The sequence below is a fragment of the Falco punctatus genome (genome assembly GCF_963210335.1).
Source record: "Falco punctatus genome assembly, chromosome: Z".
Taxonomy (NCBI): domain Eukaryota; kingdom Metazoa; phylum Chordata; class Aves; order Falconiformes; family Falconidae; genus Falco; species Falco punctatus.
In genome coordinates this window covers 32,332,691-32,351,748 of record NC_137586.1, presented here as the reverse complement: position 1 = coordinate 32,351,748, position 19,058 = coordinate 32,332,691, and the positions used below count along the sequence as shown (strand labels likewise).

Below are 19,058 nucleotides of genomic sequence, written 5' to 3'. Positions count from 1 at the left end.
CTAGTTACAACTTTGTTGTGCATACCTTTATGTAAGGTTCTGTTTTTCACATTTTGAATGTATTCTATATAATACACTTCAAATTTCTGCAAGTGCAACTTCACTAGAGAGGAGTTAGAGCAATATAGCTCCTGTAGAAGTTCAGGGAGCAGATGCAATTTTAACTACAAAACTGTTATTTAGGAATAGTATTTTTTTCTTATTGGCAATCCATTGTCCTCACTGACAGCAAAACGGGACTTGTAGGAACTTGTATTCACAGCAGGAGCTATACACAGTAGGACACTTGTGTAGTCCCAAACCCACACAGTATCAAAATACCTGCCATTGTAAATACATTCTAATCAGTGCTTTTATAGCTGCATAACCTTACCCCACAGCAGGCTACATGTACTGTGTTGACTGTACTGATGTATCTTAAGTAACTTGAAGTCAAGGAACTGGGATGATCCAATGGGACCTTTAGTCACTGAATCTTTTTAATACCTATATACACTATTCTGACCTAATTTATGAATGTCTGCATATGTATCATTAATTTATCATCTTATGCACTGCACTAACCTGTTCTTTAGTACAGCTGAAGCTGTTTTGCACTGTGTAGCTCTCACAGCATTGGTAGTAAGAGGGAACATATATTCTCTCTACTTGGCTGGACATCTAATTTAGGTTTTGTATAATCAATTGTTGTAAGCAAATGGTAAATGTTGTTTTACAACGAAGAGAGAGAGAGAGAGGTGTTTATCAAGTTCTGGGATTAATTAGTTGTAGCAGAAAAAAGCAAAGATGGATTTATAAGTCTCTACTAACAAGTATTTTTTTAATTTTATTTTATAACAATCTTACTGTTATAGTCTTTTTATTAAACATCAAGTTATGCCATTGGTTTGCAAGTAGAAAGTAATCTTAAACACCTTCATTCCCCAGACTGTATTTGTTCATATGGGCTGCAAGATTTGATTAGTTGCACACACACATTTGTCTCAAGTAATCAGTCTGCCTCTCAGCGGTTTAATAGTTTACACCTCCCCCCCCCAAAAAAAAAAAAAAAAAAAAAAAAAAAAAAAAAAAAGAGGTATAAAGGTATGTGGTTACCACCAGAACAGGACATAATGCTTCAAAAGATGAGAAGATATAAACCACCTTGTCACTAAGTTGAAGGTAAGTTATTATATTTGAGATGGGTTTGATGAATCCAAAAGTCACCTTCAAATACCCAAGAAACAGATTGGGTATAATCTTTGTCTGGTGAGAACAAAGACTGAGGACTAGTATTTGGCCAAGGGCTTGGTCCCTAAACTGTGCCTTTTCACCTTCTATGGACCCAAGAGGAGAAGGAAGGCCTTTTGGTTTTGGTAACTGCAATAGAAAGACTGAATGCCTTCAAATTTTCTATCACACATGTCCTTATAAACTTTGATAACATATGTATTTTGAGTTTTATAGTTTTTTCTTGCTTTTACCTTCAGCTAGCTTGAGCTAGGGATGATTTTTCAGTAAGTGGATAACATTAAGGTGTTTCACCCATATAGGCATGTTGTACAAAGGACATGGATCTTAGGTCACCTTCACAGAGCACAGTAGCAGATTGTAACAGAATGCTTTTCCCCTTTGGTGTGCTGGTGAGTTGATGTATTGGTAACAAGTCAGTGTTGGAAAAGAAAGATGATACTTAGATGAAAGCAAGTTATGTGGTCTGTTCTCACCACAGTGCCTGGCAGGGTCATGGACCAGATCCTTCTGGAAACTATGCTAAGGCATATGGAAAATAAGGAGGTGATGGGTGAGAGCCAGCATGGCTACACTAAGTGCAAGTCATGCCTGAAAAATGTGGCCTTCTAGGATGGGGTTACAGCATGGATGGATCAGGGAAGAGTGACAGACGTCATCTACCTGGACTTGTGCAAAGCTTTTGACACTGTCCGACATGACATCCTTGTCTCTAAACTGGAGAGACATGGATTTGATGGATGGGCTACTCAGTGGTCAAGGAATTGGCTGGATGGTTGTACTCAAATAGTTGTGGTCAATGGCTCAGTGTCCAAGTGGAGACTGGTGATGAGCAGGGTTCCTCAGGGGTCTGTACTGAGTCCAGTGTTCTTTAACATTTTTGTGACATCGACAGTGGGGTTGAGTGCACCTTCAGCAAGTTTGCCAATGACACCAAGCTATGTGGTGCAGGTGACATGCTGGAGCGAAGGGATGCCATCCACAGGGAACTTCCCAGGCTTGAGAGGCGGGCCTGTACAAACCTCATGAAGTTCAGCAAGGACAAGTGCAAGGTCCTGCACATGGGTTGGGGTGACCCCCAGTATCAGTACAGGCTGGGTGGAGACTGGATTGAGAGCAGCCCTGAGGAGAAGGACTTGTGGGTGCTGGTGGACAGAAGCTCAATGTGACCCAGCAATGTGCACTTTCAGCCCAGAAAACTAACTGTATGTGGGGCTGCATCAAAAGAAGCATGCCCAGCGGGTTGAAGGAGGTGATTCTTCCCCTATATTCCATTCTTGTGAGACCCCACCCGGAGTACCACATTCAGCTCTGGGGCCCCCAGCATAAGGACATGGACCTGTTAGAACAAGTTTGGGGAGGGCCCCAGAGATGATCACAGGGCTGGAGCACGCCTCCTGTGAAGACAGGCTTGATAGAGATGGGGTTATTGAGCCTGGAGAAGGGTCCAGGGAGATCTTATAGAGGCCTTCCAGTTCCTAAAGGGTGCCTACAGGAAGGCTGGAGAGGGACTTTTTAGAAGGGCATGTAGAATCTATGAAGTTTAGAAAGGCAAGGGATAATGGCTTTAAACTGAGAGAGGGTGGATTTAGATTAGATATAAGGAAGAAATTCTCTACTGTGACGGTGGTGAGGCACTAGAACAGGTTGCCCAGAGAAGCTGTGGATGCCCCATCCCTGGAAGGGCTCAGTGCCAGGTTGGACGGGGCTTTGAGCAACCTGGGCTTGTGGAAGGCATCCCTGTCCATGGCAGGGGAGTTGGAACTGGATAATCTTTGAAGGTCCCTTCCAACCCAAACTATTCTATGATTCTCAGGCAGATTTTTTTTTATATTTCTCTTCTACTTCATAAGGAGTTATGAGAATTTTCTTGAATCAGTTCCTTGTCAAGTATCAACACAACTATGTTTAGTGTGTAGAGTTTGATGGTTTCTTTTTGACTCAGTCTTATTAGAAAGGTGATTTTGTTTTCATAGTTGCTCATTAGTAATCTATCCTGTGTGTAAATAGCCAACTATGCATTTTCTTTTTTTTAGATAAATAAAAAATGAGTGGAAGCTTCACTCAGTTGTTACCATGCCCCAATTTTATTTTTACTAGTCCTGGTTTTGGTATTTACATTCTGAGGTTTTTAATAAGACTGAAACACCAATAAAGGCCATCAAACTTGTCACAACATAGATACTTTCACTCACTAATTGAAACTCTTACATGTAGGAACTGGTTATTGCCCCTTTTCTTTAGAGCAAAACTCCTGTAGAAAGAGATCAGCTTGCCTGGCATTTTAAGATCCACTGCTGTGACTTTGCACATTGAAAAAGGGTGTCAGCTCTCAGTTACCAAATAATTCATATGCAGTCTGCAGACACTCAAATTTGAAAAAGGCGCAACAGAAAGCTTTGAAGCGGAATTTCCTTTCATTAAATTAGTGGATATGACAAGGTTATGTAATGTTCCTTGGGGATGAAGTGTTGCACGTCACTAACCTTTTAAATTCAGGAGGCTTCATGGGTTTCATTTGCTGCTGGAAGAAGGCTTAGTAATGGATTAACTAGCAAGTTGCTCTTTCTAACTAAGGTGGATGAAACCCCATCCCTATTTTACATATACTGTATGTGATAAATACTGTGTATATGCACAAACTTACACCTATGTTGTTTTGCATTTGTCATTTGAATGCATTTGCTAGTGTATAACTTATATGTGCAGTTTGGTTAAATTTAGTGTTGAAATTCCTATAGTCATGGGAAAGAGAAAAAGAGAATTCTTGCTCTCTACATTAACTGCATAATGGGTACTTAATTCTGCGCCTAATCTTTCAGTGCTCAGGTTAATCAAATACTAGAACCGAGCCTCCTGATTCTCTTCTCTTAAACTAGTGTAAACGTGAGTTCTTGTGCAGAAACAACTGAAGGCACACTGGAATAAATAAGGGGAGACTTAAAAACAATTCTGTAAAGTCTCATTTTCTGTAGTGATATTTATAATAACTAATAAATATTAAAAAATCGCACTAATAAAAGGTGTGATTTGTAGTGAAGGTAATGGGTGTGTTAACAGTGGCAGGTAAAGCTGCATGCGCAGCTTGAGGGTTGGAGGTAAGATTAGATAGGGGTGGCAGTAGGTCTGGTTTCAGGAGCCTTCTCCTTCTGATCATCAAGAAGGTTGGCACTGATGACCCATCAGCTTCCTGTTACGCTTAGCACGATGGTGCTCTGCCAAGTCAGTAGTTAATGGCTGGTTCTACAGTAAGTGTCCTAATTTGTCATGAAATAACTAAAATTGTTACCAGGTTGCCTGCAACAGGTTTTAACAGAAAAAACAGAGCAATAAATTCTTCAGCCTTATCCCAGTTAGGGTATAAACATATTGGTCTATAGTATTAATAATAGGCTTTTCCACAATTTTTTTTACATAGGTTCTTCATATTTGTGAAAGCCTTTTTCTTTCTCCAAGGCGGGGGGGTGAGTGAGATATGATGATGTCAGTTGGCAAGTAAATGTGTACTGCTGTCTGTGTTGTTTTGTATTCCTCCCACGTCCCTAGAGCTCATATAATATCTATCCCTAAAAAACCATGCATAATCCACAATGAAATGAGCTGGTACCAAGGTTTGCACAGCCTAGAGGTACAAATTAGGAATGTGCTATTTTACCGCTAGACCTTTTAGAAAATGTAACCTACCTGTTCTGCCTGTAAGGCCCTGCTTGTAAGTATGTAATTTGATTTTGTATTTCAGGGAAGAATAAACCCAATGGTCAGCCTAGGAAACTGACACTGTGCATTGCAGAAAATTTGAAAATGTAAAGATAGGCTTGTAAGCAAACTTCAGAATTGTACTTAAACTTACAAAAGGCATTGTGGAAATGCAAAAAGAGAAGAAAGAGATGCATTATGTTCATGCAGAACTATGAAAATATTCCAATCCAAGTGAGTTATTTTAGTGTCATGTTATAAATATACTTCATGGAGCCTCAGTATGTGAAGAAGGACTGCTTCTTTCTGGAGAATGGTAAAGAAGTTCCTGTGCCCCATGGGGGGACAGCTTGACTGCTTGTCAGCTGTCTAACATCTATGGCTTTAAACTAATTAAAACAAACATTGAAGCTTAATATAGTTAAGGTGAACTAACAGTAAAATTTAATTTTCCTTCATCTATTAGAGTGTCATTTGGAGTAGTTTCATAGCTGTCACCGGAGCTTCTCAGAAGTCCCAACAAGAAGTGCACAACAAGCAGCAGAGAGTGGGAACCCTCAGGCCTTAGATGACAAATCATGTGGTACTCTCCATAAGTCCAAGTGATGAAAATCTCCTGTTATGTTGTTATTTTTTTCCTTGACAAGGTATCAATGTTCAGTATTGGCACAAATATCTGAGTATGCACTGGTAGATAAAAAAGCTGAAATAAACAAAACTTGTGCTGTTTGTGTGTTACTGCAGTTTTGATGGTGCCCACAAGAGAGTTCAAGTCCAGAAATATGAGGTGCTGATTTTAACTGGATTTTACTTCTGATATTTTAATTACACTTCTGTTATTTTAGTTGCAGCTTTATTGAAATGTGAGCAAGCAGAATTTGAGAAGTGTTGAAAGGCTGTGATATCGTAGTTAGCAACCTATTACATCTGAATTTTTTTGGCAGATTTAATTGCAGTGGAAGTTTCCCATATAGATTGTTACTGTGGTTAATGAAGTGTGCTCCAGAGAGTTTTTGTTGGGTTCTGCACTGCTGTTGTTAAGGGACATTGAAAGTAGTTGTCAGTTCTCAATCAAGAGTGCCCTCGTTAATAAGTACAACTGTGTGTGCAGTGTAATTGTGTTTGCTGTCAGAGTGTCTAGCAGCTTAGGTCAGAATCAATGTCAAGAAACTGACAACATTAATTGTGGAGATAATTTGTGTCAAACCTTCATTAACAACCTTTATAAAGATAAGGGCAACTAATACTACTTTTCATTTTTGGTTCTGCTGGGTTATGATTTCACATACCTTTATGTTGGTGATGGTCACTTTATATGTAAGGAGAAGAACATGTTAACTGAATAATGAAAAGAAGATGGATTACATAATACCTATCTTTCTCTATGGCTGGCGTCTGTCACCATAGTCTGAGCATCTCTTGACCATAAATGAGTTTGTCCTCACAAGACCAGTTAAACATGCAGATGTTATTATTGTTCTGGTGCAGCTGCTAAGTGTGAAGCAGAGAGTATAACCTGTTTGCCAAATTAAATTTTAATTTCATGAATTTAAAGATGAACTTTTGAAAACCACCTTTGTATGCATTAAAATGTCTGAATTGTGCAGGACTACTTAATTTTCCTGTTTCAGATAAAATTATCTATGTTCTAATGGTAATTTGGCCTTCTCTGATATCATATGATACCTCAAAGGTAACTGCCTTACTTTCAAAATTAGGCACTGGAGGAAGAGTTGTGCCAGTGTTGTTTTGCAGGAATTATTTATTTATACAAAATGAAACTTTGACTAGCCACATACATTATTTTTCCAGCTAGACCATGGTCTAAGTAAAACAGAAACGTTACCATTGTTTGTTTCTGTTTGGAATGTGAAGCTTTTATGTTGATGTAGATAGATAATATCAATCTTCATATAAAATAATGTGGCCTTTACATACAACCCTAAAAGTTTGTTTTTCTTGAAAAAATGGTTACAAATAGGGAATTGTGTCATTACGTAACAGACGTGCTTGTCTTTTGCCTCTAACACTTAATTGCAAGTGGTGTTAATTAACAAACTTTACTAATTGTTGGCCAGTAGGACTACAAAACACTGTTCTTCAGGTCACTACCAAAGCCACATGAGGTATTCAGCCCTATTTCTGTAACTCTACTGCATAGATACAGCTCTGCAGAAGCCAGTAAGCAGTTTATAAAGGGTTAAAGCAGTGGTAGTCCTTTACCAGGTTTGGCTCAGTCCTAGATGAAGAAATTGTCAGAAAAGTTTTGTACCTGTAACAGCTGTCAAGTTTGGTGGAAAATATATATATTCCTCTATGCATTATTTGTTAAAAAGGCGTACAGTTTGCAGAGTGTTGGAGTTGAAGGGGAGTTTGTTTATTTGTATTCAGCAGTAATGAGAAAGGTAAGTTGTCACATGGTGCAAATTAGTGCAGGCTCTTGTGTCTACCTGCACTGCAGTAATGGAGAATTTGTCTCTGAGTATCTGATCAGGAGTGAAGGGACTCTCCTTTACTTATCTTTTTGAAATTATTGTTATCATTAATCGTTATTAGCTCTGGCAGTGTGGGTCAGGTGAGCGGACAGAGAGGTGGGTTGAGAACTGGCTGGACGGCAGAGCCCGGGGGGCTGTGATCAGCGGCGCAGAGCCTGGCTGGAGGCTGAGGCCAGCGCTGTGCCCGGGGTCAGTGCTGCTCCAGTCCTGTTCAACTCGCTCATCAGGGACCTGGACGCAGGCACAGAGTGCACCCTCAGCCAGTTTGCTGGTGACACTAAACTGGGAGCAGTGGCTGATACCCCAGCAGGCTGCGCTGCCATTCAGCAGGACCGGGACAGGCTGGAGAGCTGGGTGGAGAGGAACCTCATGAAGTTCAACAAGGGCAAGTGTAGGGTCCTGCACCTGGGGAGGAACAACCCCACGCACCAGCACAGGCTGGGGCTGACCTACCAGACAGCAGCTCTGTGGAGAAGGGCCTGGGAGTGCTGGTGAGCAGCCAGTTGCCCATGAGCCAGCAGTGTGCCCTGGTGGCCAAGAAGGCCGGTGGCATCCTGGGGTGCATGAGGAGGAGCATGGCCAGCAGGTTGAGGGAGGTAATTCTGTCCCTCTGCTCTGCCCTGGTGAGGCTGCACATAGGGTGCTGTGTCCAGTTCTGGGCTCCCCAGTTCAAAGGAGACAGGGAACTACTGGGGAGAGTCCAGCGGAGGCTACAAAGACGATGTGGGGACTGGAGCATATCTCTTACGAGGAAAGGCTGAGAGAGCTGGGCCTTTTTTGCCTGGAGAAGGGAAGACTGAGAGAGGATCTTATCAACATCTACAAATGTCTTAAGGGGAGTGTCAAGAGGATGGGGCCAGATTCTTTTCAGTAACACCAAGCAACAGCACAGAAAGTAACAGCCACAAACTGCAACGCAAGAAGTTCCATTTGAACATGAGGAAGAACTTTATTACTTCGAGGCTGAGAGAGCACTGGAACAGGCTGCCCAGAGAGGCTGTGGATTCTCCTCCTGTGGAGACATTCAAAATCCACCTGGATGTGGCTGTGCAGCCTGCTCTAGGAGAACTTGCTGTAGCAGGGTGTTGGGCTAGATGATCTCCAGTGGTCTTTTCCAACCCTAACCATTCTCTGATTTTGTGATTCCGTAATACTATGTATTGCATATTGGTAAAAGCATGACAACGATAGATATCATGGTGATTGGCAGTGACATAAAACCAAATGGTAGTATATGGTGGGTGTTTTTGGTTGGTTGGTTAGTTGTTGGAGTCTTGTTGTTTTCGTTTGTTTTATTCTTCCCCCCCCCCTCCCCCACACACACACATACACACACACACACTTTTAGAGCTAATTTAGCATAGCTCAGCATGGTCTTTCCTTGGTTTGGTTTGGTTGTGTTTATAATCTTTTTTGTTGTTTAAAAATCTTGCAGTTCTCCTGGTCCCAATATAATTAAGTAAAGTGTTGCAGGAATGTATGCACAGCACGGTTCTTAAATTGAGTTGATTTCCCTCCTTGACCCTTGTAATGCATGGCAAGGTTGGCAAATATTCCAAAATAGGCCTTGTCTCTAAGGAAGTAAGGTACTTTATTGATGCTGAATTTATCAGTTCAGCAGTCACTGAATATATGAGTGAGGCATGAATTTAGAATTAAAAGCTGCTTATGAGCTACTATGCAGTTACTCTGTGCTGATGGACTTGCCCATGCACTGACTGTCTTTCGTTGGTTTGAGGTTAAACACTGAATTCACACAATGTCAGAGAATAAAAGGAGAATGGCGATGCATCATTTTTCACTTGACGGCACACAATTGCAACTTGTGCCACAGAATATCAGCATATCAGATTCAGTCATGTCTCTTGACATATCAGAGTGCTGAGTTAATACATGTATAGAAGAGGACTGAAAGCTAGCAGTTTTGGTGAAACCCAGATACTCTTCATCAGAATACATTTCCCTCTTTTCTGTGGTCCAGGCATAAAGCTGTGCATTGGGAAAAGATTTTTAGTTTCTTTCCTTGAAGTGTGTTTTATTTGCCATAGTTTGGGCATTTTTTGACATCAAGAGAAGTTTTGAAAAGTTGAGCAATAAAAATTCTGCCTGACTTTTCTGTTAAAGAAAAAAGCATGCAGATTTTCAGGAACATTAGATTTTTACTGCATTTTTCCAAAAATATCTTTGATTTTGGTATGTTATACATTAGGGGTAGAGTATAAAAACTCATTTCATTTCATAAACTTAGGACAATCTGTATGCTTTCATACTTAATGTAGCAACATAAGAACAATATGTTCAGTTTGTTTAGTAATAATGGCTACATCATATTTCCTTGACATTTTAAATTATTTCAGGATTTCTTCCAGTGTTACATATGTGCATACTTGCAGTCTGCTGGGTTTCTAACATTTAAATAAACATGCTGACAAGAAGGTATTAGCTGTGGAAAGACCAGTTCAGCAGAATAAGCTGTTAGACATAGAAGAGAAGAGAAGAGAAGCAACTTAGAAATGAAGGCTAGTGTGAGACAGGTACATACCTGTCAGAACTAAGAGAGGAAAGTGAAGAAGAGTGAAGAGGTTGAGAACAGGAAGGATCTGACTGCTGAAAGTTGAAATTGAGAGCAAAAGTCAGTTGCAACAGCTGCTTTAGAGCAACTACATACAGCAAGGTCTGGATTTTTCATAACTTATTGCCCCTAAGTATTTGTATAATTCAAATCAGCATGAAGTGTATCAGATTACTAAAAAAATCACAGCTAAGAAAGAGAATTATGTAAATATTTACAGTAACTCTTCAACATATCTGTACTGTGGTTAGACATCATTCATAGATTTTTATATTAAGTCTTTAGAAGTCATGTCTTGTGTTGGTGTAAGTTCAAAAGCTTTGTTTCACCACAAGGCTGATAAATGAATTTTAAATAAGTTTTAACAGAAATAAAAGGAAAGACAATAATTAAAATGCCTTTTCCTGCTTCTAAAATGATTTGTCTATTTTTCTCTCCTCTCCTGTTGTTACAATAATTGGATCTTTTCTCACTTCTTTTTGACAGAGTAGAATAATTTGGGACCAAACAGGAGCTATGTGTGAAACTGCCCAGGCATAAATCTGTTATAGTCCTTCCTGCATGATCTCCTAATACATAGTCATTTACCTCCACCACTGCAAACTTAAAAATACTTTCTCCTAAGTGTCACTGATTTTAATCGCTCAAAGGTGGGAATTCTGTTTTCATGACATCTTGTGATCATAACATTAAGTCATGAATCATGATCTTATTCCAGCTGATAAGCTCATTTTGCAACAGAAGACAAATCTGATTTTTTATTTATAATGGTGATAAAATATAATGTGTGATCTTGCTATTCTGATGCTATCAGATTTCCTTTTTAATATACATTTCACTAGTAAAATCTGTAAGTACTTTCCCTTAGTTATTTTTTTCTTAATACTTCCTTTTGCAGGAGAATATTGTCACTGGAAAAACAAAATATTTCCTCCTTTTTCATTTTGAAATCTTGGCATGGCTTATTTTTTATGGTTGCTACTTAGATTAATTTTGTTATTTTTTGTTTTTTTTCAGCACCACCAAAGTTTACAAGAACTCCCGTTGACCAGACAGGAGTTTCTGGAGGAGTTGCCTCATTCATCTGTCAAGCCACAGGAGATCCAAGACCTAAAATCGTCTGGAACAAAAAGGGAAAGAAAGTCAGCAATCAGAGATTTGAGGTATTAGGTCCATTGTTCTGTTCCTCTGAAAAACATTAATTCCAACCTCACTTCAAATCCCAATAAGTGTGCTTTATTTTCAGTGATTAAGCATATAGGTATGACTATCAGGGATAACTTGGAGGGAGCAGTCTCAGGAAGTTTTTATGTTGCAGAGTGGTTATACATAGCACTGTTAAAGATCACTACGTTTAGTATGATCATTAGCATGATCTAACTGGGAAGCCTTGACACGCTTCTGTTTAGCCTGCTATCTTTTCCATGAAGGAGATGGGGGGAAGTTACTTGAGCGATGATTGCTATCTCCAGAGAGAGCCATCTCCTATTGTGATAGTATGCATTGAACAGACCAGGGCTGCTACTCTTCTGCTGTCACTGTTGCAGAGAGAGTTGAAAGGGACATTGTAGTTCCTGCTGCTAAAGAGGAAATGTAAAATTCCTTTCCTTTGATTCTTTTCGAACAAGAACCTAGGAAAAGGCTTTAGAGAAAGCTGTTTCTCTCCACAACCTTCAATTAAAGGAAAAAGTGGAGATAATTTGTTCAAAGGGTACTGGTTATTTGGGAGAAATAAGACAACAAATATTATTCCCTTTCTTAGTGTCAGGAAGAATTAATATAAAATACAGATTGACCTTTAACATGAACTGAAAAATGAGAAAATGGGATAAGGCTTGTGAAAAGGATACCAAAAGTGGCACTAAGAATGTTTAATTTTCACTGTGTTTCTTCACTATTTTCAATGTTAGGTAAAAGATTTCTGCATTAGGGAAACTACTGTTTGGAAGATTACTGGTTTGTATATAGAACAGTTGTGATGTATTTTATGAGTGAATGATCTAAGACATACCTATTAAAAGTTGACTAAATACTGAAATCTTCTGGGTTAAGTTTTAGTAGTAGTTGGGGAGATTGCTTGCCCTGTCCTTCAAGTTAGATTTACATCAGCAGAAAAGAATTGCATTTCTTGTATAAACTAAATTTCTTTTATTCCTTTTTTATTCAATAAATGTTTAAAGGGATTAGAATTTGTTCATTAACCAGTATAATTCTTTGCTTGTGTATTTACTACAATGTGAGAAATAAAAGCATGGATTTCAGTGTGACCTGCTAGTGCCAAGAACTGGTTGCAGTTTGTAGGGTGTATGCAGAACTTTAATTGGCTAGAGTGATTAGCATAGAAATTTTATCATAAATTCTACATGGTTTATCCTCTTCTGGTCACAAAATTTTCACTCAAGGTCAGTTCTAAACAGTGAAATTCTGGGCATGTACATGTTTACTGTGTTGATTCAGTTTTATTTTGCAGTATGTCTTGCTATATTTGTTTCATATATTGTTTTCTATGTACCTATGTACCTGTTTCTAGGAGAATAAGCAAAAATAAAGTAATTTTCTTTCCATTAAAAATATTTAAATGGAACTGTTAGAAATAATTTAAAATGTTTTAAAAAAGCCTTTAATGGACTGTTGAACAAGCTGTATAGCCAAGTGAGATGGAACATAATTCACAGAAATAGAAAACACCAAGGTTTTTATAATTTTTATTATAAACCCTGGGCAGAGTAGTTATATAATGTGCAGAGAAAATCGAAGTTTTAAGAAGCTTTCCTTATGTCCAAAGGCCAATAATTCCTGTCGTAGAGACCCTAGATAAGAACAGAGCAGTAGAAATGAGATTCAAAAGGATACATGCAAGATTTGGGAAACAAGAAATTCCTGAGAATGTAAACTGTACCAGTAAGAAAATAGTTAGTTGGGCTTCTTTTCCTCTTGTTTTACATTGATATTTTATGTGTTTGTCTGAGTTTGATTACTTAGGCATTACAAGGGATGAAAATTTTTTAGCGGGACACCTGTCTTCATAGAAGCCTACTAAATACAGCTGGAAGGGACTTCAGCAGGCCATCGAATCCACATTCTTTCTCAGGAATGCTGGGGGCTACTTTGGTGGGTTTTTACCCCTCAAATAAACACTGACACCCTCCTACAGTTTTTCATAAACCTTACTATATTTTTTTTTCCCCTCGTGGACTCTGAACTTTTTTTCTGGAACTTCTACATAGCAATTGTCTTATCTAGCAATGGGGGAACTAACAGTCTATTCCCTCTCTCCTGACAATAGCCTGTTAGATGTTTGAAGATTATTATCGTAAAATGTGGAATGTTCTTGCTCACAGGCTCATTCTCACAACTGAGTGAGATTAGTGGTGAGAGCTGTACATTTTTTTCTGAAATTGAAGGCTCCAATAAGATCTTGTGGGACTTCACTGTTAATCTTTCACCTTTTATTTATAATGGAAGTATGTACTATGAATGAATATGATACAGGGGTATTCTTTTTTCTCCTCTTGCTTCAAATCAATTCAAATAATATGAATTAGATAAATCCACTTTAGGTTACTAAGAAGTCTTTCTCAGAGGAACTTAAAAAGAAACAGAGAAGTGGAAAAAACAAGTTTAAGAAATTGCACCATTCTTACCCTCTGGCATGAGGCTGCCTGTGTTCATAGTTCCATGCCTTTAAAAAATAAAAATATCTAATTCAATTGATGGGGAAGAGGGAGGATTCAGTTATCTGTGATATGCAGAAAATGGGAGAACTTATCACAGGAAAAGTAAATCCATTTTATGGTATGTATTTTGGAGCCACCAGACTTGAAACTTAATCTCTGGAATATTTACCCAACCAATCTTCTGCAATAGTTTCTATTGGCTCTCCAGCTAGAATTAGTCAATATTCAGATTTAAACCATAACCATGATTCTCTTCAAGTGTAACAGTTGTGATCATTTGGATCCCATGCTTTCATTTTTTATCTACAAATTATTTGTCTGTCTGTTTTAAGATGTTAAATTTTCCTTTCCCTCATAAATGTCAATTTGTAAAAAGTTCTGGTTATTCTTTTGTTTGTGCTAAGGTCAGATGGAGATTTTGTGTTGTCTTGGTATGTTTGGGACAATGGCTTTACTTAAAGAACAAGGAAAAGTAATACAGCCTGTGGGCTATAAAACTGGTTTATTCTCAGAAAAAAAATGGGGTTTTAATTTATTTCCGCTTAGACCTCTCCCACTGCTAAGAAAAAACTGAGGAAATCCTACAATGAAAATGGGAAGAGAATGGGCATATAACTGTAGTTCCCAACCGTGTACTGTATTTCTCTCTTACTCTCAACAAGTGTAGAGATCTAGTAGATTACTAGATGTACAGACACCAATGTATGTGATAGGCATGTAATCTAATAGTTTTATGCATGTACATAGAGATTAAGGCCAAATATTAATTATTTTGAAAAAAAAAAAAAATTGTTACTGTCCTTTCTTAACAAGTGTCATTTGCCTGATGGTATTACTAACATCTGTTGATATATTTTGTTTTTAACATAGATTAAATAGATTAATATTATTGCTTAATTATTAGGAAGGATTTTGCAATGTCTGCAGTTTGCAGCACTCATCAAATCCAATATGATTCTGACTGCAGAACAAGAAGGAAATAAAAAACATTCAATTAATTCTTTCTCATATGAGGGTTAGTATTGTGTAAATATTCCAATTTTAAAACTAAATCTTAAAGTTTAGCCTTATTCTTTAGTCTCTCAACAACTCTCAACACATATTTTCTAATATAATGCTGGATAAATTTACTTAGATTCTGTGGGTTATATGCATAGCTAACCTGAGTACTCCCATCTTGTTCAGAAATTGCTGACCCTTTTTCACTTTGGAGCTAAATGAATGAGTGAACTGTACTCCGTTAGTAGAGTGGGAACATAGCCTGCAGTGATTAAAATTAATGTAACTGGCATTTGAAGGTAGATTACTTAAGCTAAGAGAATGGAGAGAGGCTGATGGTCAAATTCAGGATAAAAGAGCATTAAGTTAACAGGATCCTTTCTTAAGCCGTTGTTAGCTAGTGCTTTTCTGTTGTTTGTTTTTCATTCTGCCTTTCTTGAAACTATCTTAGAGCAGCCATCAAACAGTCACTGAACAGCAATCTATGTTTCAAGGTATTGCCACTTAAAACCTTTTGATTGGTATTTGTCCTGGTATGTATATTTCAAAAGCAAACCTGGCTTTGATGACAGAAATACCAACAGGTTAATTAATCATGAACAGATTAACTGAGGGATAGGCATTTGTAACAACATCTGTGACAGCTTTTGTTTCCTTCTATAGGTAATAGAGTTTGATGATGGATCTGGGTCAGTTCTCAGAATACAACCACTGCGCACGCCACGAGATGAAGCTATTTATGAATGTGTGGCTTCCAATAGTGTTGGTGAAATAAGTGTGTCCACAAGACTCACTGTTTTACGTGGTAAGTTCTTTCTAAACATAACTAATTTATTTCTTCATAGAGCTGAAACTGCTGTGTTGCTGTAGAAGTTTCTCTCCAGGGAAGTTAAGTACAGTTATTTTCAAATTATAGTCCTGATACTGTTAAATACAAACTTTTTAACGTCATACTTGAGTATCATGTTTCTGATTTTGGACCATAGAATATTAATGTGAGTATGCAGGGTATGAGAGATTACAGTGGAGAAAAGAAGTAAGAAGTAAGTGAAACAGGGATTCTGTGTACAACACATTATTATATTGATTATCAATTAAAAATCACTGCTTTATGAAAACATTTGATTTACATTTTAGTGCTGCCCTGGGTGGCTTAGCTTTATGTGATCAGCATTTACACAGAAATTTGTCCAATTAACAGTGACCTTGAAAAGTTGCATAAATAATTTTTAGATGAGGATAAAACTGCTACAAGATTTCCCCCCAAGATATAACACATAAAAAAAGGAGGACTTCTTCCATTTCAAATATGCATCACCTGAGTTGTAGTCTCACTTCGGCAAGAATTTTTTGAAGACAGTAAAGGAAAAAATCGATTCTTTCAGCTATCCTTTGGGGGGGGGGGGGGGGGGGGGGGGAGGAATATGAATGTACTGCCAAGTCTACTGTCTAGATAATACTCAGAGGAGTAAATACTGGTAGTCAAATGACCTGAATGTTTCATTCTGTCACCTGAAGATGTATGGAAACTGGTTTTGGAGACACTTCATGAAATATCACACTCTTTAATTTGCAGGGTTGGTTTTATGACTAAAGATTACTGTCTTATATTGTGATACTACATGGCATTACTTGATTTAGAGAGTTAACTGCTAGGGGCCTGTTTATAAGAGTTGAGGATGATTAATCAGCTTTGTAGAATTTAGAAGATAATTTTTGAAATTTATGATTTAAATAATATTTTTTAATCCTTCTATCCCAACAAATGTAGGGTGACAAGAAGTCTTCTCTTATTTTTCTCTGAAGTTGGGTTTTTATTTATAATAAGAAAGCTGAAAGATTTTTTTCTATACTGTCATTAGCTATTTTAATGAGTATGAACAGTCCTGTTATTAACTGCTGGAGTCAACTAACACCACTATGTACATATACAACAAATAATAAGGCTAAGCGCATACATAGTCTTTTCTTAGTCTGGAGTAAGCAAAGCCTTATAATATTTAAAATAAAAAATGCCATGATTGTTCCTTCTGTAATCTTTTAAAAGTTGTTCCTGGTCTAGCCAATGAAAATGGAAATATTGGTTCATGTTTTAACAGCACCATGGACATCTTCTTAACTCCCTAAGATAAGGTTTTCCCTTTATTAACTGGCAGAAGCGCTTTTCGTGCACAGCTTTCTGTTTTTGAAAATGAATGTAAAATGATATTTTCATACTGTATGTAAAGTTTTGTAAATTAAAGGGAGATGGGAAAAGGAAGGAGGGGGAAACTCAGAAGTAGTATCCTTTGTCTTCAGGGTTTCTTGAAATGTATTTATAAGACTCTCTGGACTTGAAATGTGCGTGCACGTGATTTGAAAGATACTGTTCTAAACCAAGCAAAGTTCTCATTTTTGAATTTGTAGTAAAGAGGCAACAGCCCCCATCTCTCTACTTACGGCCACAGTGGTTGAAAAAGGCAAAAGAATTGTCTAAGCATCAAGACTGACCGACTTGCAAAATATGTTTCTTTGCTTGTCCTATTGTTTTTTTTAACTGATTTCTTCATTTATGTGGTTCTGTTGCCTGTGTTACTCAAATACTTCAATGCTACTTCAGATAATACTAGCATCAGATCTTGTTTTAAAAACCATTGATAATGATATGCGTATGCAAATGCCTGATGAACAAAACCCACACCTTGTTAATTATGGAGCTAAAATTTAAATACATTTATTTAATTAAAAGTAATTGTCTAATTAAAACATGAAATTTGAAAGATTGTGTATTGTTTCCAGCCATAATACTGATGACTTCTGCAACTGCTGGAATATACTTTGGCCCCAGGAGCAGATTTTATATATTATTATTATTATTATTATTATTATTATTATTATTATTATTATTGCGGATTTAATCTGAAACTGGGAAGAAATGAGAACTCATGAACATACTGGGACTGTAGATTTAGATAAAGGGGTAACAACAAAGACAGGAAGGGCCATGCAGAGTAACAGGGCACTGTAGGGAAATTTTGGCAGGATTAAAGTTTTGATGTGCTGTAAGTACAATGACTTGCTGTAGTTTTCCAAGATAGTTCAGTGCTAAGGGCATTAGCTGGAAGAGAAGTAATTCTGTTATAAGCTTCTGCTTTACAAACTTACACAAATCTTTATCTTGTACATTCTGCAATAGCCTTGTAGAAAACACTCCATCGATTATGTCTTTGTGGGAAAGAGTGCCTCTGTGCCTCACATAGCCGCTGTAGGAATAAATATATATCATAGATGTGAACAGAAATTAACAGACATAATGAAATGCAAAACAGGGTGGACTGAGTTTGATCTGTGGTCCACTTAGGCGTTACTTATCCTTGGGGCACATGTGTGACTCTGGATTGCAGAACATACACGCATATCTTCCATATGTTCTTCAAATATTTTCGTAATGGTGCTATCACAGGCCCAGCTTGGCATTTGTGCCTTTTGCAAGAGGGCACCCTAGAGAGGAAGTCAGAGTTTACCTACAATTCAACACACAATTACTGTGACCCTGATGTGGGACACTGATGAAATCAGGATGTTCCCAGGACTTGAATTATCTACCTATATTCATTTTTGTTTGTTTCACTATATCCAGTTTAACTGCTACAAATCATTTGTGCAACAAAGAATAGGCAATGTTTTTGCCTATGTATGCAAAATTTTTAGAGCCAAACTTGCCAGTTTTTCTGTCTGTGGTAGTATAGAGTAAGAGTAGTTCTATGCACTACACATTTTACCATTTCATTTGGTTCCTACACTATGACCAGTCAGTAGTACTTGGGTCTCTAATAACTATGAATATCAAGAAAGTCCTTAGCTTCTGGGTGCTGAAACTTTGCAGTGTGAGAGGGAGAAAGGGCAGAAAAGGCAGCTAGAGATGATAACGTTTCAAGGCCTTAGTACAAATTAGGTATTTACCAAAGTAAATCAGGAAACATTACAGGCTAAACTTTTAGGCTGAATATTGTGACAGTCTGGACCAAGAGTGAATGTATGAGATACATAGAAACTACTTTTGATTTTCTGTATATAAAGCAGGCAGCTACTCTCCAAGACAGATTTCACCCACATGAAAATGCTGGATTTGAAGGGAAACAAGGCTTGTAAGGAAAAGTCTGGAAGTCTTCTTCCAAGCAAGAGAAGTCAATGCTATTTGTTTTGGACCTTTTTATTTTAAATATTTGTGCTGAGCACCTTATGAGTGGAACAGTACTTTAATTCCAATTTGCCGGTGTTCAATAGATAATGAAAGACAATAAAGTGTATAATCTTAACCTAGTCTGCGGACATGGGAGGTGGAATAGCTTTTCATTTATTGTCCATTCATTTCTTGCTAAAGCCACCTAATTGTTTTTTGGTCTTGCA

General features: G+C 37.8%; 1 protein-coding gene across 20 annotated transcripts in view; it reads left to right on the top strand.

Moving 5' to 3' along the window:
• The window catches only part of PTPRD (protein tyrosine phosphatase receptor type D), a 467,311-nt gene that overhangs the window by 229,283 nt on the left and 218,970 nt on the right, over positions 1-19,058 (top strand). For all 20 annotated transcript variants that reach the window (XM_080372008.1, XM_080372009.1, XM_080372005.1 and 17 more), the window contains exons 3-4: positions 11,011-11,156; positions 15,333-15,474. In XM_080372008.1, the coding sequence (XP_080228134.1) occupies positions 11,011-11,156; positions 15,333-15,474 (288 nt within the window). The remainder of the gene's footprint in view (positions 1-11,010; positions 11,157-15,332; positions 15,475-19,058) is intronic.